The sequence below is a fragment of the Panthera leo genome, chromosome D4 (genome assembly GCF_018350215.1).
Source record: "Panthera leo isolate Ple1 chromosome D4, P.leo_Ple1_pat1.1, whole genome shotgun sequence".
NCBI classification, from domain to species: domain Eukaryota; kingdom Metazoa; phylum Chordata; class Mammalia; order Carnivora; family Felidae; genus Panthera; species Panthera leo.
The window spans coordinates 62,525,369-62,549,115 of NC_056691.1; the positions used below are offsets into that span (position 1 = coordinate 62,525,369).

Sequence of the window (23,747 nt, forward strand, 5' to 3'; positions counted from 1 at the left end):
GAGCTGTTAGCACAGAGCCTGACGCGGGGCTCAAACCCACAAGCTGTGAGATCATGACCTGAGCTGAAGTCGGATGCCCAACCAACTGAGCCACCCAGGCGCCCCAACAAGCCAGTTTTAAAACAAAATCATTCAATGGATTCCTCCTATTTGTCCCAAGTGGCATACATAATCTTGATAGAAATTCAGATTATGTTGTTCTTAGGATAGGGCATCTTTCAAGATATCTAAAAGTGAGGGATGAGAGAAGACGGTGTCCTGATAATCAAGTGATACCAGGTCACTTTGCAGTATTTACTGTGAGTAATTGACAGTGAGAGGATTCAGTGGTATAGTGGTTAAAGGCTTTGGAAGCAGGTACGCCAGACTGGCCAGTTACTGACTGTGCTCTTCTGAAGTTATTTAAATTTCTAAGCCTCATTTTCTCATTTCAAAAATTAAAATAATAATGGTAACTATCTCCTAAAACTGTTACTAAATTTAAATTTAAATTGTTGCTAAAATTAAATGAGCTAATATATGCAAAGTGCTTAGCACAATACCTGGTACTTAGTATGTATTTAATCAATAGGAGTTGACATTATTAGATTATAATTGCCTTTAGGTTTGAGACTGTTTGCTAAACCTGTCTTCCCATTGCCTCGCAGGGGGCCTATTCCAGTAGCTACTTAGGTAACTTTAAAAAAATGTTTATTCATTTATTTTGAGAGAGAGAGAGGGAGAGAGAGAGGAGGAGGGGCGGGCAGAGAGAGAAGGAGAGAATCCCAAGCAGGCCCTGCACTGTCAGCGCAGAGCCCCATGTGGGGCTCAAACTCATGAACTGTGAGATCATGACCTGAGCCAAAACCAAGAGTCGGACGCTTAACCAACTGAGCCACCCAGGTGCCCCAGTTAACTATCTTTTGAATGCCATGTGCTGATGATCAACTCTACCTTCTTCTCCAGACCAGAGTTGTTTCTTAAATGCCAGAGAATCTCTTTTCTGCATACGCATAATCCTAAAAAGCAGCAGATCTTTTTCTTTTGTCTAAGCATTTACAAAGTCTGTAAGAATCAGGCCATAATATCACATGCACTTCAACTAATAGGTGGGTATGTTTGGGTAACAGTAAGCAGGCAGGGATGAACAATCGCTAGCCACAGTCCTATTATTAGGTTAAAATCTTTTAGTATTATCCCACCGTTAATTTGTTTGTTTGTTTATTACTTACTTTGTACCAAATTCTGCCTGCCCCTGGCGTCTCAAATTCAGGTATAACAGGGATCCAGGCATCTTGCCTTCCAAAAAACCTACCATCTGTAGGTTCCAAAAAACCTAATGTCTGGTTGAAGACAATAATAATAAACAATTAAAATATAATATGAAAAATGCTGCCACACAGAGATAGATATACTCAAGATGATTTGGAACTTCAGACAAGGCACTTCACCTTGATGAGGATGAGGGACATCGTGGGAAGGGGGGCAGGTCTTACAGGAACATTTGTGTCACTCCAGGAACTTGCCCTTTATTTTAAAGGATGCTTGAGAAGCCACTGAAGGATTTAAGTTAAGAAAGTTATGATCAGATCTGAAAGCCGCTGGTTTTGTGGAAAATGGATCAGAAGACTGAATGTTAGGAGACTGTGCGTTAGTAAGAAATTAGAGCCTGAACTAAGTAAAGGAGTTGTAGTGACACTGAGATCAGCAGATGAATTGCAGAGAGAAGATAAGGTAGTTCAACCCCTAGGTTTTGGTGACCAGTTGTTTGAAGATGGAATGTGGGAGTTGGTGGAGGGTGGTGGGAAGGAAGACTCAAGAGAGTCTCCTGGGTTTCTGGGTAAGGCAGAAGTGAGTGGGGACAGGGAACGGGAAGAGGGAGGAGGTTTGGGTGGAAATGATGTATTCAGTGTAATATGCTTGGTCTCAGGTGCCTGTGGGGGATCCACCAATGGAAGTCTAGCAGGCTGATGGATGTATGTTGGTTTGAGAACTCAGGAGACAGATGCAGGTTGGAGGCATACGTTTGGGAATCGTTCTACTCTAGCATATCCCTTGTAGTTCCTACCCAGCCCTGCTTCTGTCCCTCTAGGCCTCCAGTTTGTCCATCCTTTCACCTTTTTTCCGTGTCCCTAGCCCCTTGAATGTCTTCATCCCCTCCTTATCCAGCTTAAATTCATGGTCAGTCATGGTCGTCCCTCTCTTGTTTCATCATACTCACTTGACAAAACTATAATCCTGGTTCATTCCTTCCTGCCTAATGTGTACCTATACAGCTATTCTGTATACCCATCCAGCTGAACATGACTGTTGATGAAAAGCACACCACCAGGCTAATGCATCTCACCGATGTTTGTACTCAAAATGGGCCCTACGAGCTGCCAGGTTGTCTTTCTGAGCTTCAGTCCATTCATCCTCCTCTTGTCCCAGATGCTGTACCTCCTTCTCCTCCTTAGCTGATCATCTTGTTTCTGAGTTCACTGAGAACATTGAAGCATTATGAGGAGGACTCTCACAGATTTTTCGCCCGCACCAACCAGAAATTCTCCCGGCTTTTCTGTGTTTCATATGTTCTTGTATAGATACATTTATATATATATATATTTTCATTTCTTCTGTCTTTGAAAAAAATTCTCACTCTCTCATCAGCTGCTGTCCCATTTATTTCCTTTGTAGAAGAACGCAAAAGAGTTGTCTGTGCTCTCTTTCCAGCTCCTCACTTCCTGTATCTCATGAACCCACCCCAGTGAGCTTTTGCTCCAACACTTCCCTGAGGCTGTTCTTGTTGCTAAATTCAGTGATCAATTCTTAGTCTTAAATTACTTTTGAACAGTCAGTAGCATTTGACTCCTGTGCAATATGCATAATAATACACTTGGCTTTAGGGATTGCATTCTCTCTCTCTTTTCTGCTGCCTCACTGGCCATTCCTTTACATCTTCTTGGCTGGTTCGCCTTTTGCTCCTGACCTCTCATTGTTGGAATGTCCAAGGGTCCAGTCCTGGTCCTCTTCCTTAGTGATGCCACCCAGCCTTAGAGCTTTCCATGACATATGCTGATGACTCCTACTTTGCATAAATCCCAGACCCCTCTCCTCAATTTGAGACTCAGATCCCTCTCCCTCCTTGATATTTTCCTGTGGATGTCTTGACTCCTCCATTTCAATAGGATCTAAGCCTATCTCCTGATCTGCCTTCCCTCCTCTAAACCTGTTCCATCTGCTGCCTTCTTCATCTTAGTTGATGCCAACTCCATGTTTTCCTTTGCTCAGAGAAAACACCTTTGATACATCTTCGAGTTCTCTCGTAATCCATACCCAGTCAGTTGAGAAATCCTATTACCTCTGTTTCAGAATATGTCCAGAATCGGAGTTCTTCTCCCCATTGCCACTGCTATTCCTGGTTCAGACCACCATTTCTTCTCTCTGGCATTATTGCAACAGCCTCCCTGTATCCTACAGTCCATATTCAACTTAGAAGCCAGATAGAGACTTTTCATTTTTTTTTTTTTTTAATGTTTATTTTTGAGAGGGCGAGGGAGAGAGTGAGCATGCTTGCAAGTTGGGGAGGGGCAGAGAGAGGGAGATAGAAGATCCAAAGTAGGCTCTGTGCTGACAGCAGAGAGCCTGATGTGGGGCTTGAACTCATGAAACATGAGTTGGCTGTTCATGACCTGATCATGACCTGAGCTGAAGTTGGGCACTTAACTAACTGAGCCACCCTTGCACCCTGAGATGGAGACTTCAAATGAAAGTTCATGTCATTTCCCTGCTAAAACCCTCCCAGTGGCTCCTCTATCTCATCGAGTGCAGAAGCCCTACACAATTGACCCCTTCACCTCTCTGTCTTAATTCTGTTTCCCTTCTGCTTGCCCACTCCACTCCAGCCATGCTTGCTATTCTTGGACATGGCCATGTGCTAATAATGCTCCCTCCTCAGGGTCTTTGCACTGACTCTTCCTTTATCTGATATGTTCTCCTTCCTGTTGTCCACATGGCAGATTCCCTCACCTCCTTCACATCCTCACTTCCATGTCAGCTTCTTAGTGAAGCCTACCCTGACCATCTTGTTTAAAGTTGCGACCCTCTCTTCTTGGCCTATAATTTCCTTTAACTAACTCTTTTCTTTCTCTTCGTGTAGTGCATATCACCTTGTAACATAACCATTTAATTCATGTTTATTGACCCTCCCTCCTCCAGCTAGAGGTTAACCAGACCAGCGATCTTTATTTGTTTTGCTCACTGATGTATCCCAAATATCCACAGTACTTGACACATGTCAGATGTTTAGTAAATGGACAAATGGAAGAATCAGCACATGAGGGCATGGTAGTGAACGAGATTACTATGGACGTGTGTAGGATGAAAGAATGGAGAGTGTAGAAGACCAAATGCCTGGATCTGCCTTTAATCAAAAACAGAAGAAGTAGTAATAACCTAGAAGTTATTATCCAGATATTTGGAGAGTGTAACCCAAAAGTCAGTTGCAGAAAATAATATCCAAGGAGGATTGCCTGAATGATACATGGCCTATACATTCTTTTTGATACTCTGATTTTAATCTTTGGATTAAGCTAAACTGTCGGAGAGCTGCATATCTAGGACACTGTTATAGCTCCCTGTGGACCTGTTTTTATTTTACTGAGCTTTGACTTTTTGCCATTAGCTTACCACAAAAGACATTATTTTAAAAATCCTATAAGATTTCATTATATTGTTGAATTTATTACAACTATATTATTGAGGATGATGTTCTCTGCATCAGAAAGTGCCCTCTTTAAATCAGGACCAATGAGGTAAAATCCCCCTGAATCTAATATTAGTAGTAACTGTGGTTCTTTTGAGCAACTGGTTTGATTTTATTTTATGGAGATTGCATTTTATGTTAATAATCTTACCATTTTTTCCCACTTATTCTTTTTTTTTAAACCAGTGATTTTTAGTATTTAGTATTTTTTTTCACAGTTTTGCAGTACCACAATCAATTTTAGAACATTTCATCGCCCCCAGAAGAAACTCTGTGTTCTTTAGCTGTTACTCTCAAATCGCCCTGCCCACCGCCCTTAGTCTTAGACAATCACTGGTCTCTTTTGTCTCTATAGATCTACCTGTTTTGGACATTTCATTTAAGTGGGCTTGTATAACGTGGTCTTCTGTGTCTGGTTTCTTTCACTTAGCATAATGTTTTCAAGGTTTATCCATGTTGTAGCATATGTCAGTACTTTGCTCCTTATAATACCACATTTTGAATCTGCTTACCAATTGATGAATATTTGGATTGTTCCCACTTTTTGGCTATTAATGAGTAATGCTGCCCTGAATAATTGTTGGCAGGTTTTTGTGTGGACTTGTGTTAATTTCAGTTGGGTAAGTGTCCAGGAGTGGAATTGCTAGGCCAAATGGTAACTCTTGTGTTTAACTTTTGAGGCACTGCCAGACTGTTTTCAAAAGTGGCTTTGCCATTTTTCATTCCCTACAGCATCTTCATCAACAGTTATTATCTGACTTTTTGATTCTGGCCATTCCAGTGGGTATGAAGTGATCTCTTATTGTTGTTTTGATTTGCATTTCCGTGATGACTAATGATATTGGTATCGTTTCATGTGCTTATTTGCCATTTGTTTATCTTGTTTGGAAAAATGTCTATTCAGATCTTTTTGCCCATTTTGTAATTTTTTTTTCTTTTGGTTAATGAGTTTGTAATAATTTTTTAAATATATTCTAGATACAAGTCTCTTATCAAAAATATAATTTGCAAAAATACTCTATTCTTTTGGTTATCTTTTTACTTTCTTGATAGTGCCTTTAAACACAAAAGGTTTTAATTTTGATTTAATCCAGTTTAACTTTTTTGTTGTTGTTTATGCTTTTAGTATCATATCTAAGGAAATCTTTGCCTAATCCAGATCATGAAGATTCACTTTTTTTTCTAAGAGTTTTATAGTTTTAGCTGTTATCTTTAATGTTTATTTTTTGAGAGAAAGAGAGGGAGAGAAAGAGAGAAAGACAGAGTGTGAGTTGGGGAGGGGCAGAGAGAAAAGGAGACACAGAACCTGAAGTAGGCTCCAGGCTCTGAGCTGTCAGCATAGAGCCTGATGCGGGCCTGGAACTCCCTGACTGCAAGATCATGACCTGAGCCTAAGTCGGACACCTGACTGACTGAGCCACCCAGGCGCCCCTATAGTTTTAGCTGTTACCTTTAGATCTGTGATCCATTTTGAATTATTTTTTGTGTATGTTGTAAAGAAGAGGTTCAACTTCATTCTTTTGCATGTGGACATCTAGTCACAGCAGCTTTGTTGAAGAGGTTATTTTTTCTTATTGAATTGTCTTAGCACTCTTGTCAAAGATCAGTTGGACCATAGATGTATGTGCGTATTTCAGGGCTCTCAGGTTCTATTCCATGATCTATAAATCTGCCTTACTACTTTGTTTTTTGTTGTTTTTTTTTTTTTGTCTGCTAGTAGACTTAGAACCCAGTGTGAAATTTTCTGATAGGTGTGTAGGAACCTCAGGGATGGGAGGAGTGGACTCACATCACCCCTGGCTTCCTATTTCCCTATTCCTATTTCTTCTTATTCTTTATGTGTGCTCTATTAAAAAATCTTTTTTTCTAATGAAGTGTGGGATGTTAATAACTCGACTATCCTTACACTTCAGAGGTTTTATTAATCAGTTCTAACTGAAGGCTGGCTAATTTATACATTTTACTTCTGTCAGCTACAAAGTGTGAAATTTGTTAAATATCTTAAATGTTTCCCCCTGTCAAATTATTATCATCAGCTGATGTTGCCTTTTTATTTACTTGGAATTCAGATAATTTCTAAGATTAGCTCCTGTTTGGCTGCTTGACTGCTTTTGTCAATAACTTATTTTACTTTTCCCCCTGCATCTTAAATGATTATATTTATGTACACTAAAGTGTGTTGGATATAATATAATATAAAGAGTGCAATTTTCAGAGAACTGTAAATGTTTATATCTATTTATTTAGTCATCCCATTTCCAAGTACCTAGCCTTTTGAATAACACCAAATATAGAAATGTGCACACTCACCAATATTGGTTACACCTAATTCATAGTTGTGAAAAATGGAAAATAGGGGCGCTTAGATGACTCAGTTAAGCATCCAACTCTTGATATCAGCTCAGGTCATGATCTCAAGATCATGGGATTGAGTTCCTCATGGGGCTCCATGCAGAGCATGGAACCTGTTTGGGATTCTTTCTCTCTCTCTCTCTCTCTCTCTCTCTCTCTCTCTCTCTCTCTCTCCCCCCCCCCAAAATAATTAAATAAACTAAAAAAAAAAGGAAATAGCTGGCATGTCTCTTAGACTGAGGAATAGATGTTAGCTATATGATAGCCAGTAAATGTACTATTATGTACCTTTTTTTTTTGAGAGAGAGAGAGAGCATGTACTTGTTTGAGTGGGAGAGGGGCAGAGAGAGAGAGAAACCCAAGTGGGCTCCACACCCAGCGCAGAGCCTGACGTGGGGTTTAATCCCACGACTCTGAGGTCATGACCTGAGCTAAAGTCAAGAATTGGACTCTTAACTGACTGAACCACCAGGCACCCCTTATGTATCTGTTTTTTTAAAGGAGGTATAATAAAGACCATTTAGCAACTGTAAAATTAATGTCCTATAATGATAGGTGAAAGATGCACTGTGAAATAGACATTGAGTAGCGTTTAAGGAAATACACAGATGGCAGTTTTGGGTTTTTTTTTCAGATAGTGGGAAAGCACCTGATTTGCTATTTCTGTATAAACTTATTATTCTTTTGTATGTTCTTACTTTTAAAACCTAGAATTATTAGAATCTGTAATTCTCATAGGAATCTTTTTTCCTCCCCTTTTCAGATGTGAATCTGGTTACACTGGACAGCACTGTGAAAAGACGGACTTTAGTATTCTCTATGTTGTGCCAAGTAGGCAAAAGCTCACTCATGTTCTTATTGCAGCAATTATTGGAGCTGTACAGATTGCCATTATAGTAGCGATTGTCATGTGCATAACAAGGTAGGTAATGGCCTAAGAAATACCAACCTTAAATTAGAGTTGGATAGCTGTTAAAGTAAAGAAGAACCTTGAAGCACACTCAAAATGATAGGGGCTTTAAGTCTTCCTGTCTATTAGGAAAAAATCCTAGGATCAGTTCCTAAGGTTTCTTTTTTTTTTTTTTTTTTTTAAATTTTTTTTTCAACGTTTTTTATTTATTTTTGGGACAGAGAGAGACAGAGCATGAACGGGGGAGGGGCAGAGAGAGAGGGAGACACAGAATCGGAAACAGGCTCCAGGCTCCGAGCCGTCAGCCCAGAGCCCGACGCGGGGCTCGAACTCACGGACCGCGAGATCGTGACCTGGCTGAAGTCGGATGCTCAACCGACTGCGCCACCCAGGCGCCCCCCTAAGGTTTCTAAGTAGGTCTGACCTGTCCTTATCTTGCTTCCTTAGAGTATTGACAAGAACTCATTCTCAGGGTTACAGGTGTAGCTGGGCAACTGGCAAAGGGAGCATGGATAATATTCAGTGGCATAAAGAATGTAGGGATCTTAGAACTGCATTCTGGAATGATGATTGTAGTAGCAGAATGGTCTGCACATGCACAGAAGGGCCTGCCCCAATTTTTAAAGTGCTGATGAACTGCAAGGTGTTTTTTGCCCTAAGGATATACTTTATCCATAGTAAATATAATAAGAAAGGAAGAAATCAGAGATCAAAGAAAATGGCTTTTCTTCGTATATCATTGTCTTAACATTTCATTACTTCATTTTCTGGAACACAGTTATAAGTAATCTTTAAAATTCTCCATCATAACTAAAACCATTGGCATTTATCATAATTAAACTCAAAATTAAAGGACATTCTTGGATTGCAACAGGGAAAAAAATGGGTATTTTCCAAACTTAGTGGAAATGTAGAAGTCAGAAATGAAGTGGACCCAAGAAAAGTCCAGCTAAATCCAGTTCATATTGTCTTTCTGCTTCCCAGTGTCCTGTGTTTTTTTTTTTTTTTTTTTTTTTTTTTTGGTCTTGCTTGGCTATTCCTGTCTCCTTTAAGATTAGGTTCAGAAGTCCCATAAACATCATTTCTGTACTTGTCTGCATTATTCTGGGCAGAGGATCGGAGCATATCAAGTACAGATATTGGCAGGCCATAATGGATTTATAGCTCTTCTATCCAAGGTCTGGATAGAAGCCAGACCTTCACTAGTCTCAGCCATCTGGAGCTGAAATGATAAATCTAGAAATGATAAAAAATGTTCTCTGAATAACAGGTATTTTTCATAAAATTCAAGTGCTAAAATCAGTGGACTTTATTCCACTGAACAGATGATCTGCCCTTAGGCAAGACTACTGAGTATAAAATTGGGCAGTAGGAAAAAAAAATGGGCAGTAGATTAAAATTGGGATAATAATATAAAAAATGACAGCAGAAAGAGAAAATAGAAAAAAAAAAAAAAAACCCACGTAACAGCAGAGCTGCCTGTGGCCATTTAATATCGGCTTAGAGGTTAAGTAGTTTGCCTGTGGTCATCCCACTAGTAAGTGGAAGTGCTGGATTTGGATTCAGTGCTGCCTGGTTTCCAAACCATTCCTCTTTCCACTGAACCATCAAGAGGAGGGTCTATGTTGAGTCACCTCAGGAAATACATTTGCCAAGTATGACCATTGCTTGCTAGCAAGGTTCAAACTTAATTTTGTTAGAGGGACAGGGCTTTTGAATAGAGCTGAGGGGAACGACTTGGTATGAATCATTTCTTCAGAGCATTAATCTGGGTGTCATCTGCAAAATTTCACTGGAGGAGAGAAAATATGAGGTCAGGGGAACTATTTAGGACGTTATTTGAGTAAAGCAGGAGCGGAGTAATGAATTATTTGGAGGGTGAAAGAAAGAAGGTAAAGATGAGGGAAGCTTTTGAGGCCTGGTGACGATGTCATGTTTAAGAAGATCAAAGGATGTTAGAGTTAGCAGGAAGCAGCTTTGAGTCAATGCCTTCTATTCTAGAGAGGTGAGGAGACTGAAGGCTTAGATGGGGGAATACCTTACTCAAGATACTTAAGCCCTTTACAAATCCCAATCCAGCCTTTTATCTTGTTCTACACTTCTGTTTTCAGCGTGCTACAATCTTCAAAATTCTAATTCTACTAAATTAAAATTACCTGACAAGTAGTTTTCAAGTTTGTGCCCTCAAATTTATATCCCAAATCCATGTGCTGCCTTCACAGACCTTAGACATCACAGTGTTTTTATAACTGTGTTGCAGCTGTCTTTTGCTGCCCACTGTCTCCGTGACTGAAGGCTCATCTCATTGAATTTATCTTACATGTCTCCTCATTGAGGCCTGTCTTTTTATTGTGGTGTTGTCTCCCCTCAAATGTTTTGCTCTCTTGAATTTAGAATATTATAATTATGTACTTGGACTTAGCTCCACTGAATTTTTAAGGAGTGCCTCTCCCACACGGTCCATTATGGGACAGCTGTTCACTTATCCCATGGTGGCTGTTACATGTGAGGAATCTTCCATTAAAAGGATGTTCCCACTGACTCACTGAGCAAGACTGCATGAGTAAAATTTTCTTCTTTTATACTTGGAATCTTCTTTTATGTTTTGAGACTCCTAGAATGACAATAGCAGGGACCTCAAACATCATCTTAGCCAAACACCTTTATTTTATAGATGACAAAACCATGGCCCCAGGAAGTTGGAATTTTTCCAAGGTCATGGTGAGTTGGTGACAGTTAAAGAGGTTTGCTTGGCTTCTTAACCATGAAATGGACGTGCTTTCATCACTGTCTACCTCAAAGTGTTTTTATGAGGATTAGTGAGATAAAATTTGCGAAAAACAGCATATAAAATGAAAGTGTTAACACCAAGGCTTTTAAGTCAAGGCAAAGCAGTGCTCTTTGAAACTGAACTAGAAACAGAGAACTTTAGGAATATTCCTTGTCACAAGACTTTCTTTCCATTAGATTATAAATACCTTGCTGGCAGAGATTTTAGAGGTTGGTACAACTTTTAATATTTCATATGTAGGAAAAGGAGATTGCACAGCTAGTTTTTAGCAGAGTCCAAACTCAGAATTCCCAGAATTCATCCCAGTGCCTTTGTTCCACACTGCATACCGCAGCACTTTGTGCATAGTAAGAGCTCGTATGTTTGCATTCTGGTGGGCAGGCACAAGAGCAATTACAGCACAATGAGATTGATACCACCACGGAGAAACATGTACACTAAAGGGAAAGCAGAGTCCAAGACTATCCCTTATCCCCAGGATGACAGTTCTTTATTGGGTTCTGTGATTTGCCCAAGCAGGGTGCAGAGAAACTTCTTTCGAGTCCTTGTCTAAAATCGCTAAGCATTTCCTGTCTATTCATATCTGAGGTTAATAAGCACACTTCTTCCCGATTACTCCCTCGTCCAAGCTGTTCTTGTCACTTTGGGTGTGTCATAATGCTCAGAGGAAGTACATGGATCAGGATCCTTTCTACTATCCTAGGTTTATATGTTACTGGTCACCGCAGCTAGGGAGTTGTCAGGCCAGAAGAAGGGCGGGGAAGTGCATCTGCAGCAGTAGAGACCCAGGAGTGAGCTTTGCTTGTGCTTACACCTGCATTCTGTACCTAACCTCTAGTCCCCAGCTGTGTAGGGAAGATAGCAGTCTGACACGTTGGTCCTCAGCTTGTCTTGCATCAAACAGCATCCTGTTTCTCATTAAGGCTTTATGTGTGAAATGTGTATTACTTTGGAAACATTTGAAATATCTTAAACAAAATGACCTTTTTCTTTTCTTTATTTTTTTAATTCAACAGAAAATGCCCTAAAAACAACAGAGGACGGCGACAGAAGCAAAACCTAGGTCATTTTACTTCAGATACGTCATCCAGAATGGTTTAAACTGATGACTTTTATATGTACACTGACCATGTGATGTACATTTATTATGTCTTTTTTTAAAGAATGGAAATATTTATTTCAGAGGCCTTATTTTTGGACATTTTTAGTGTAGTACTGTTGGCTCGTATTTAGAATATTCAGCTACAACAGTTTTGGACTGTTTCGTAGTCTTTGTTTTATGTTTTTAAATACAGAAATTGATTTCACAAATTTATACCACATGGTAATTCTAAGACTTGTTCTTTACCCATGGAATGTAATATTTTTGCAAAGATGGACCACTTCACAAATGGTTACAAAGTCATACCCACTTCTTCCACAGTGACCACAACAAATGACCAAGCATGAACTAAAGGTAAAGATGTTTACAGATTACTTTTCTTACAAAAAAAGATAAAAAATCTAGAAGACACTGTGTTTAAATAGACATTTAAATGTTTTTTGAGATTTAGTAACTGATTTTTTAGACCCTGCCTATCGCATGAACTGTAGAGCTGTGTGTTAGATGTAAAATATTTATAAGCTGTATGGATTGGAATTTGATTATTCCTCTCTTTGAAAAAATAATTCTGATAATTCGGAAAGATATCTGGTAGCCAAGATGGAACAGATCACTGAAAAGTAGGTTTAGGTATTGTGAAAATGGTCTGTTTAACAAACAGATTGGAATAAAGCCTTCTCTATCAGTTAAACTACTTTAATACACATTCATTTTTTAAAAAATACTTGTTTTAACATAAATAAATTGTATCAGTGTTTGTGAATAAAATGCAAAAATGATTGTTAATGATGGGTGCTCTTAAAGTGAGCTTAAAAATTATCTAAGACCTCTATCCAAATTTGTCCTGTAGTAATAGTTATATTAATAGATTGTTGGTGTTTAAAGATCTGAAGTGTGAGTAGAATGTATTCAGCTGTTTAACATGTAGTTTAGATAATCAGAAGTATGCATGTAGAATTTAAGAATATGTTAAAAATTAAATATTAATTTTAATATTTGGTTTGGAAAAGCATGTTATAATATAATGTTTTCACTATATGGCCTCTGTTTTGGTGTGTTTATTTTACTACATTCTTTGATATTGATAAATCGGTACATTTAATGTGTGAAGTAAGTACAAAAAGATTTCAGTTCAGAATTCCCCTTTGCTTTTTCAAATACTGCTTCAAATTATTTAAAGGCAAAAGCTTCCCCCAATATTTAGTGTTTGCTTTTTTGATCATTTGGTTTCTAGGCTTAATATTAGTAACATGGTGGCTTCAGGGAACTTTTTTTTTTTTTTAAACTGTCCTCTTCTCTCCACACAGTCTTATTTGAGTCCATTAGTCAGTCACCAAGCATGTTTGGAACAGTACCCAGTGCTCTGCAAGGATTCATATTGCAGAACAGTCACGTGTGGGTATTTGTAGTTATAAATACTTGACCAGTCTCCAGGGGTGGGGTTTCCAACCCTTTATACAACCCTGTTGCCTGTTATCAAGCTAACTTTTTGCTCTTAGTGCCAGAATTGATTGTGGTGGGACATCTTTCACTGAAAAATAAGTAAAATGGAACATAATGGGTCTGCTTCAAATGCTGATAAAACCCATCAGAATCGCCTGTCAAGTGTTACAGAAGATGAAGACCAAGACGCTGCTCTTACCATTGTGACTGTGCTGGACAAAGTAGCCACCATCGTGGACAGTGTGCAGGCAAGCCAGAAGAGACTAGAGGAGAGACACAGGGAAATGGAAAATGCCATAAAATCTGTCCAGATTGACCTGTTGAAGCTTTCACAGTCACACAGCAATACAGGCTACGTCATTAACAAGTTGTTTGAGAAAACTCGAAAAGTCAGTGCTCACATTAAAGATGTGAAGGCCCGGGTGGAGAGGCAGCAAACTCACGTGAGAAAAGTTGAATCCAAGCAAGAGGAAATAATGAAGAAAAACAAATTCCGTGTGGTAATATTCCAGGTAAGATTGCCACTTGTGTTTTGCTTGATTACTGAAAAATCTTAACATCCTTGAATTGCCAACCAGTCCTATCAGAAGTTTCCAGCATCTCGTCATTACTATTGTATTTATTCACGGAGTGGCATTCTGTATCAGCAAGAATCTCAGGATAAAGCCATTACTGTGTTGACTAATGTACTATCCTATCAGTATTTTGAGCTTCTCAACCATTTTGTGTAATATGAACTGTGGATCAGAGCTGAGGCTATTTCTTGCCTTTGAAACTTAATATTGGTAAGACTCCTCCAGCATATTAGCCATATCAGCATGATGCCCTTTCATACATTGAGAGTGTTAGTTCTAGAAGAGATCTAAGAAGCCTGTGGTTTAAAACACCTAAAAAGAGAAATGGAGGATAGTAATCCCACAATGTGGTTTTCCCTCTTCTATGGAGACCCTGGAAAGTCCTAAACAGTAAAATGTAAACTTTTCAGAATGTTGTTTCTCTGTTGGAATTTTTACATGTGAGAATATGTAAAATAATTACAATAAGCAAAACTATTACTGTTATTAACAATCAGGCAGTTGTTTTTATGTTTCTTATAATATAGTTTTGTTACAGTTTTACAAGCATAGGAGTCAATTATATAAGTAATTGCTTATAAATGCTTATAGTCTTTTGACTTAGCCTATTTAATATAGTAGTTTTTGTGTGGCATTGTGTATTGCGCTAAGTTCTTACATTACTCTGCACTTGGCACTCATATTTTTTGAAATAGGAACACATCCATGGCAAGATGCATAATATTTATAATATGTTTTTTAACTCTTACAAATCAAAAGGAAAAAGTTGAACTCTCGTCCTGTGGTAGGAAAACTGAGAGTCATTATCAGACTGTTCACAAAAGACAAATGAGAAGAATTCCATTTTCACCCATTTAAATATTTTCAGTTATTAAAACATACCCAGAGTTTAAGGGTACTTTCATATTTTGCTGGTTAGGAGTATTAACTGGTACAACATTTCTGGAGGGAAGTTTTGGTAGTATGTTATTAAGAACCTTCACAAACCTTCGGGCACCAAAATTTTACGTCAAAGAATTTTTCTAAGCATAAAATCAGGAATGTGTGTAGGGATGTTCATCAGTGTATATATAATATACAGTGTTATCGCAGTGTATTTTAAAAATAGATGGCTATCCCTATGCATAGGAAAAAACCCTAGAAGAGCAAAACCAAAATGAAATAAGAACACAGTTGGATTATGTATGTAGGCAGATATTTGTAAGACACTAAGGATGTGGGCCACAACTCTCCACAGCATTCTTTACACATTAGGCAGTTCTCCATAGCACTCTATTGACTGATACAGTTACACTGGCATGAAAGAGTAGTATTTTGGATCTGTTTTTAAGAACGTGTTTTATTTAAGAAGAGACCAGTCCTAGTGTTAATGCATGTAATAGGGATCTAGATTTGGTACTAGAGAATGTAGGATCCATTTTTCAGTTCACCTTCCAAGGGCATCAGCAGGAAGGGGTTGTGTTGCACCCTTCACTTGCATGGGGCATGCCCGGCAGCATTCTTGGCATCTAGCATTTCTCCTGAGAACCTTTATGGAGAGTGGGCCATGTACCAATCAAGATCTACAAAAGCTAGAGGAAAGAAGTTTCTGAAAATTTCTAATTGAACTTTTGTCAGTTGGTCTGTTGACCTAATTTTTTTTTTATAGTTAAGATTATTTTCTTTATTCACCTATTTATTACCTGACGCTTGCTATTTTTTTCTCTTTGAACTCCTATAGCTACTTGAACAAGTCAAAGATTAGTATGTAAAAAACAACTGAGAGGCACTAATTTAAGTCAGATCTTATTCCTTGTAAGATATAATGTTGTGAAGCTTCTATGAAATTAAGTTGCTCAGGGTCAGCAATGGTTTGTCAGTAAGCAGTTGCTCTTTTATGATGGCAGAGCTTCTAGAGAAAAGATAAAGGCAATTAAGAATGGATTTGATGATTCTTTAGCTGTTAGAACACTATATAGTATTCACATGGTTATTCTCAGTTAAAATTAGTTTCTACACTTCATTCTCATAGTTAATACGTCTAAGTGGTTACTTTGAGATCACCTGTCCTTCCAAAATGAACTTAAAGCTGGAGTAATTCAGCTGTAGTATACTTTCATTTCCATTTGGGTTTTTCCTCAAAAAGTTTTCCCTAGTTACATCTTTTGGTGGCAATCTTTTTTTTTTTTTTTTTTTAATGTTCTATTTATTTATTTTTGAGAGAGAGTGTGAGTGGGGGAGGGGGCAGAGAGAGGCGCGGACAGAGGAGCCGAAGTGGGCTGTGTGCTGACAGCAGCAAGCCCGATGCGGGGCTCGAGCTCACGCACTGCAAGATAATGACCTGAGCTGAAGTTGGACGCTCAACCGACTGAGCCACCCAGGCGCCCCTTGGTGGCAATCTTTATTGGCATTTTATTTCCCACAGTTGTGTATGGCTGAGCTTTCACCTAATCCTGGACATTTGCATTTAAAAAACTATCTGCTAGTTTTCATTAATTATCATTTCTCCTTAACATACGTCCACTTTGATGACCTTCTCATGAAAGCCAGCAGTCTTACCATCTCTTTTAACAATTTTGCTTACAAACCACATGTCTGCAGTTACCAAATGAGATATTTGGTTATTCCCTAGTGACAAATCCCAGACTTCTGTGTATTCGGAAGTCCCCTGGCTATGTTACTTTGATAGGGCCCACTTTACTCTCATCATAGTACTCGTTTTGTTACAAAAATCACCGTTTTACCTGGTCTTTTACATAAAAAGAGATACAATAATTATTTGGAAATCAACCGTAACCCAGCCTGTAATCTTTAATTATTATTACAGCGTATTCATCATTAACTCATGGTATCTCTGACTCATAGGAATTGCAACAAATAGATCCGTGTAACAAGTACTTTCTCCTACTCTACCTCTGTTTTGTTTTTTAAGCCTGATTTTGTATAATTTGTGCATTGAAGAGAAGGGTATGTGATTCCTGAGTTAAGCTATATCTGATTCCTTCACAGCAAGACTGTGAGGGTTTTTCCCCCTACTAAGCAGTAATTATTCTTTGGCTCCTTCCTATTCTAATTATACCTTCTCAGGCCATACCAACCCACTTGGTGTTGTTGAAGCTACTCCCTGTAGCAGGTGTCAGGAAAGGAGAGGAATAATTTTGCTGCTTTCACTGATTCATCTGAGAGCTATGACACGCCCACCTGCCTTTTCTTCTTTTTTTTTCAAAGCTGCTAGATAGACTCTCCAATCCTGTAGCCAAAGAATTTAATTTTAAGCAAGTATCCAAAGAAATCAGGTTCCAAGGACCTTCTTGACTATCAGGCTGATAGGTTTTTGAAATAAACCTGTTTCTTACATACTAATTTAATTTATTTTATTGAACAGATTAAAAAAATGTTTTTATGTTTATTTATTTTTGAGAGAGAGAGAGACAGTGTGAGTGGGGGAGAGGTAGAGAGAGGGAGACACAGAATGCAAAGCAGGCCCCAGGTTCTGAGCTGTTAGCACAGAGCCCAACATGGGGCTCGGACCCACGAACCTCGAGATCGTGACTTGAGCCGAAGTCAGATGCTCAACCAACTGAGCCACCCAGGTGGCCCTTATTGAACAGATTTAATTTAGATCTCAAGTAGGAGTACAGTTTCTTTTAGAAATTGTAACTCATGAGGGGTGCCTATGTGACTCAATTGGTTAAGTGTCTAACTTTGGCTCAGGTCATGATCTAGTGGTTTCTAGAACCCCGTGTCAGGCTCTGTACTGACAGCTCCAGAGCCTGGAGCCTGCTTTGGATTCTGTGTTTCTCTCTTTCTCTACCCTTCCCCCATTCGTGCTCTCTCTTTCTCTGTGTGTGTGTGTGTGTGTGTGTGTGTGCCCCTCATCTCTTTGTACTCTCTCTCTCTCTCTCTCTCAAAAAATAGTAAACATTAAGAAAATGATATATGCAAAGGCATTATACTGGAAATTCAAAATAGAAATTTTAACTCATGGATTCCCTTAAGAGTCTCATGATCCTTAAAGTCTTGCCTGTTTAGTTTTGGAAATAATCCCTAAATAGTAAGTTGGGATTCTTTAGCAGCTGTGTTTCTGGGCTGGTTCTCAAGGGTCCCCAGTGTCTGCTATGTTCCCAAACCCAATCTTCATCCTTATCCTTTGACACATATGACATAGTTGGTCCCTCCCTCTCATCTTGAAACTTGTTTTCCCTTGGCTTCTGAGGGTGCTACTCTCTTGGATTTCTTCCTGCCTCAATAGCTGATACTTCTCCTTTTTTGGTTCTTTCTCATCTTTTCCTTCTACAGTTTCGAAATCTATATTAGAAATCCAAAATCCAAAAATTTCTAAAAATTAAAATTTTCTCATAACATACTGGGTAGCTTGCTACCTAGGGTTGACCTGAACCCATTTGGTGGCAAAACCTGACCTGAAATAGCACAAGGCTGTTTATACACTCTTTTCTTTCCTTTTCTTCTTCTTCTTCTTCTTCTTCTTCTTCTTCTTCTTCTTCTTCTTCTTCTTCTTCTTCTTCTTCTTCTTCTTCTTCTTCTCCTCCTCCTCCTCCTCCTCCTCCTCCTCCTCCTCCTCCTTCCTCCTCCCTCCTCCTCTTCTTTCTTCTCCTTCTTCTTCTCCTTCCTCCTCCTCCTCCTCTTCTTTCTTCTTCTTCTTCTTCTTCTTCTTCTTCTTCTTCTTCTTCTTCTTCCTCCTCCTCCTCCTCCTCCTCCTCCTCCTCCTTCTCCTCCTCCTCCTCCTCCTCTCCTCCTCTCCTCCTCTCCTCCTCCTCCTCCTCTTCGGATGTTTATTTATTTTTGAGAGAGAGAGAGACAGAGTATGAGCAGGGGAGGGGCAGAGACAGAGGGAAACACAGAATCCGAAGCAGGCTCCAGGCTCTGAGCTGTCAGCACAGAGCCCGACGTGGGGCTTGAACCCATGAACCATGAGATCATGACCTGAGCCGAAGTCGGATGCTTAACTGACGGAGACACCCAAACGCCCCCTACTCTTTCTTTTCCTTTTTTTTTTTTTTAAGTTTATTTATTTATTTATTTATTTAGAGAGAGAGTGTGTGCATGAGTGGGGGAGGGGCAGAGAGAGGGAGAAGGAATCCCAAGCAGGTGCCACACTGTCAGCACAGAGCCTGATGCAGGGTTCTATCCCCAAAACTGTGAGATCATGACCTGAGCTGAAATCAAGAGTTGGATGCTTAATTGACTGAACCACCCAGGGTGCCCCTGTTTATACTCTTTATTGCATCTTATAGTGAACATTCATTCATATTCATGTCACAAAATTGTTTCTTCACAAGATCTGACTGGAGATGTAATATAAAAGTTATTTTCCTCAAATCTGAAATGTTCTGAATTCTGAAATGTACCTTGGCCCCAAGGAGTTAGAATAACATTAAGTGTTGTCCCATTCAGTCAGTCTCTTAATAGTCTCCTCCATCTGGTCTCATGATTTTTAATTCTTGACATTAATGACTCCAAAATTTATATCTATCTCCAGTCCAGACCTGTTTCCTGAATTCCAAGTTTGTATACTCAGCTGCCTACTTGACATCTCAGATCTCATCTTTCCCCTCCAGTTTCTTCCACCTGCTTTCTTCCCCATGTCAGTTAATGGGAAATCTAACCTTGTGCTTGAAAATCATCCTTGACACTAACACTCCACATCCAAATCTAGCAGTAAGTCCTGTCAGCATCTACCTTCCCAGTAGATCTGGAATCAGACTGCTTCTTACCACCGCCTCTGCCAACACCCTCATTCATCTCTCACCTGCCTTACCTCAGTGGTCTCCAACTAGTCTCCTTGCTTCTTATCTCGCCCCCTAGAGCCTGTTTTCAGTAGAGCAATCCTCTTACAGCATGGGTCAAATCATGTTGCTGTTCTCAAAACTTTTTAAAAGGCTTCCTATTAGACTCAGAATAAGAGCCATGGTCCTTATTATTAGATATAGAACCCCTACATAAGCTGGCCCTCTCGCTACCTCTCTTACCCCCTTTCCTCTTTTGCCCCTTGATCTGTCTGCTCCTGCCATGCTGCCTTCTTGCTGTTTTGGTTTTCCTCTCAGATACATGCATTACCTTCAGGTCTAGGCTAGAATGTCATCTTATCAGTGAAGCCTTTCCAAGCATCCTCCTCAGTCACTGTATATCTCCCTTCCCTACCTTATTTTTCACTTTAGCATTTACCACCATCCAACAGACTATATATTTAACTTGTTTATTTCTCTCCCTACAAGAATATAAGCTCTTTTACTCTGCTTTCTCCACAGGAGTTTCTCAGTTCCTAGAACATTGACTGGTGCATGGTAGGTGCTTAGAAACTATTTGTTGAATGAAGGTCTGTGCCCTTTTTGATTGAATAGTTATTTATTGAGTATAACTACTATGCACAAGGCTCTCTGATAGATACTGGGCATAAAACATAAATAAGACACATCTCTGCTTTCATCGAACCTATTATTTAGTGAAGGCCTCAGCATATAAATGAGCAGAGTTCCAATTCATTCAAACAGTGGTATTAGTGGTATTAATAAGTAGAGGTATGCACATGTCATTCTGGTGTAAACTGGAGAAAGAATTAGCTTCTTGAGGAAAGTTGGGGACTTTTTAATTGATTCTTGAAGATTTTGTTGACAGAGCTGAAAAGAGGTGAAAGGGATTAAAGTGAGCAAAAAAAAAAAAAAAGAATAGTGAAAAAGAAAGATACAAATAGGCATGGAGGGATGAAAACACTGTGTTTGAGGAGTAGAGAGTGGTTGTGTGTTGCTGGACTGGAAAGTAGGTTTAGCTGAAACTGAAGAGCCTTCTGATCATACTAAAGAACTAAACTCTCTCCTTTGAGTATTTATGAGTTCCCAAAAGTTTTAAAGTAGAGAAAGGATGTGATAAGAGCTATGCTTTAGAAATATTTCCTGGGAAATACTTAGGTGATGCTTTGGAGGTAGACATATTATTGTACAAACTCAGGTCTGAGGTGACAGGGGCCTGAATTAGGACATTGGTAGTGGTAAGGAGGAAGGAGGAGGGGACAGGAGTTACTAAGCAGTGTTATTGAGAGTGCTTGGTGACCTGTTGGACATGGGATGACAAGGAGGGGAAATACTGGGGTTGAAAATTCTCAGATTTCTATTTGGGTGGCACCTGGATGGGCGCTGGTGCTGAGAAACCCAGGAAAAGAAGATGTGGAGAGGATGCTGGGTTGACCTTAATTTTTGGACATGTTAACTTTGAGGTGTGTCCCTGTTACATCCAGGTGAAGTCTATCATTTAGAATTGCATCTTCACCTTAGGAGAAGAGGAGAGGTGAAGATAAAATATTTGTGAGTTTGCTTACAATTGGATCTGAATACAGAAGAGTGGATCAGTTTGCTCTGATTGAACTTGGGAGATAAAGCAAAACAGGACACAGAGAGAGAAACCCTGAGAAATATTAATAGTTAAGGAGCAGGCAGAAGGTGAACAGCCCATGGAGGAGATTGAAAAGGCATGGCCAGAAGGTAAAAGAGCTGATGTCTAACATGCTTTCTTTTTCTCTCCTTCAGGAGGAGATTCGGTGTCCGACATCCCTGTCTATTGTTAAAGACAGAAACCTAACTGAGAATCAAGAGGCTGAAGACGATGTCTTTGACCCTCCAATAGATCTGTCTTCGGATGAAGAGTATTATGTTGAAGAAAGCAGATCTGCCAGACTTAGAAAGTCAGGCAAGGAGCGCATTGATAATATCAAAAAGGCATTTTCCAAAGAAAACATGCAGAAGACACGGCAGAATTTTGACAAGAAAGTGAACAGAATTAGAACTAGAATAGTGACCCCGGAGAGGAGAGAAAGGCTAAGGCAGTCGGGAGAAAGGTTAAGGCAGTCAGGAGAGAGGCTGAAACAGTCAGGGGAAAGGTTTAAGAAATCCATTTCTAACGCAGCTCCCTCAAAGGAAGCTTTTAAGATGCGTAGCCTTCGGAAAGCCAAAGACCAAACTGTGGCTGAAGATGCAGAAGAGGTCAGGGAGATGGGTGTGGACATCATTGCCAGGAGCGAGTCTCTGGGCCCCATCACTGAGCTCTACACTGATGAGCTCAGTGAAACAGACCGTGAGGAGGCCAGGGCTGTATATCCTCCCACAGAAGGAGGGGAAGTCTCAACCCCTGAGGCTTTAAAAGTTACTTTTAAACCCCAGGTGAAAGTGGAAGATGATGAATCTCTTTTGTTAGATTTAAAGCAGTAATCATGAAGAAGAACTAAGTATATTATAGGTATAAAAGTCTTTAATCACAAGGTTCTAGTTTAATAGCATAGTCACATCGATAGTATAGTCATTTAAATTTATAAAATAGTGAAGTCATTTACATTTATTTATGGAAAAACATGAGTGATATAGCTGGATTCATTTCTGATGTTTAAAATCTTAAAAATAACACGAGTATTGTATACATTTCCTTATAACTTCCTTGGGAATTCTTTTTTTCTCCCCTGGGCTAACAACTTTCCCTTTTATGTCATTCTCATGGCAGCTGTGGATTTTTAAGTTCCTTTCTATTGCCCAGCAGAAAAGTAGTCTCCTAGTGAGGGCCAATTAGGTATTTGGTGTCTAAAACAAATGAAGGTAAATTTGTGGCCATCATTTGCAAGTAAACTCTCAATTTTGGCCTAGATTGATGTTGTGGCTAAGCTCCAAGGGGAATAACCCATGTGTGGATTATATCATCCATATGTTCAAATAGAGTCATTAGTAAATTAGTAGTCATACCTCTTTTTGATGTTTTTGCATAAAAAATGAAGTTCTGGACTTGAGCATTTGGTTCTGGCATTTTAGCTTTGCTTACAGCAAGTTATTTGGCAAGTCATTAGTAAAATGGAGAGAGTTTGTCTATCCTATCTCAGAGGACTGTTGTGTGAAGATCAGAGGAAATGTGACACATTCTGGGGGAACAGGGAGCACATCCATAGAAAACAAACCCCACTGGTTCCTTAGGAACAGAATTGAAATAATTACACCTTATGAAAAAGACTTGAGCTCTAAGCATTGAGGACCTAGGTTGGACGGAAGCTAAAGTTGGTCTTCAGAAGCCTTTTCACAGAATCAGAAATGAAAAATAAATGTTTGAGTGACATCTTTTCGTCAAAGACTAAAATCAGACCTTGGGTTTCAGTAGGGTCTTAAAATGTTTCCTGGAAACTCCTTTTTTTAATGTTTATTTATTTTTGAGAGGGAGAGAGACAGAGCATGAGTGGGGGAGGGGCGGAGAGAGAGGGAGACACAGAATCTGAAGTAGGCTCCAGGCTCTGAGCTGTCAGTACAGAGCCCAACGTGGGGCTTGAACTCATGAACTGTGAGATCATGACTTGAGCTGAAGTCGGAAGCTTAACCGACTGAGGCACCCAGGCGCCCCTGGAAATACCTTTCCTAATTTTCTTTTTATTTAAATCTATGGTAGACTAGAGCTATCTTTGAGCAGCATGAAGCATAAAACTATGGCTGTGTCTTCAAGAGGTTTTTCCAAATTCTTCCCTGATGCAGTGGATTTGGAAATGACCTCGTGTTTCTGGTTTCCAGAGTGAACCCCTCAGGGGCTGTCTGTCCAAAACAGTGTTCATAGGAATTCATCATAGCTGGTTTGGGAGGATTCCAGATTCCATTTAACCATTAGCCTTAGATTTAGCCAATCCCAAAGTAGATATTATTGCTATCGAGAGGAATGGTCATACTGGTCCTGCACTTCTGCTGTTTAAATCTTCTGGTTTTTAATGAGGAAGAAATGATGAAATTGTTGAATTTGAAAAGTTTAGACAAGCAGCTTTCAGATCGATTTTGGATGCTCCTATGGTAGTTAAAAATTGTTATAAATGTACACACACACACACACACACACACACACAC

At 39.4% G+C, this 23,747-nt stretch overlaps 2 protein-coding genes across 3 annotated transcripts in view; both read left to right on the forward strand.

Moving 5' to 3' along the window:
• The window catches only part of TMEFF1 (transmembrane protein with EGF like and two follistatin like domains 1), a 166,289-nt gene extending 153,373 nt beyond the window's left edge, over positions 1-12,916 (forward strand). For both annotated transcript variants that reach the window (XM_042912842.1, XM_042912843.1), the window contains exons 9-10: positions 7,839-7,997; positions 11,793-12,916. In XM_042912842.1, the coding sequence (XP_042768776.1) occupies positions 7,839-7,997; positions 11,793-11,877 (244 nt within the window). In that variant the 3' untranslated portion in view covers positions 11,878-12,916. The remainder of the gene's footprint in view (positions 1-7,838; positions 7,998-11,792) is intronic.
• CAVIN4 (caveolae associated protein 4) lies at positions 12,144-23,096 on the forward strand. The gene is made up of 3 exons (XM_042912851.1): positions 12,144-12,232; positions 13,378-13,833; positions 21,417-23,096. The coding sequence occupies exons 2-3, from the start codon at positions 13,426-13,428 to the stop codon at positions 22,092-22,094; spliced, it is 1,086 nt and encodes a 361-aa protein (XP_042768785.1). The 5' UTR covers positions 12,144-12,232; positions 13,378-13,425; the 3' UTR covers positions 22,095-23,096.
• The last annotated feature ends 651 nt before the right edge of the window (positions 23,097-23,747 follow it).

What these genes read in the sequence shown, in the direction of transcription:
- CAVIN4 (XM_042912851.1), top strand. Translation starts at nt 13,426, where the DNA reads ATGGAACATAATGGGTCTGCTTCAAATGCTGATAAAACCCATCAGAAT. An exon ending in TCCGTGTGGTAATATTCCAG is followed by an intron (nt 13,834 to 21,416) that starts GTAAGATTGCCA and finishes TCTCTCCTTCAG; the next exon opens with GAGGAGATTCGGTGTCCGAC.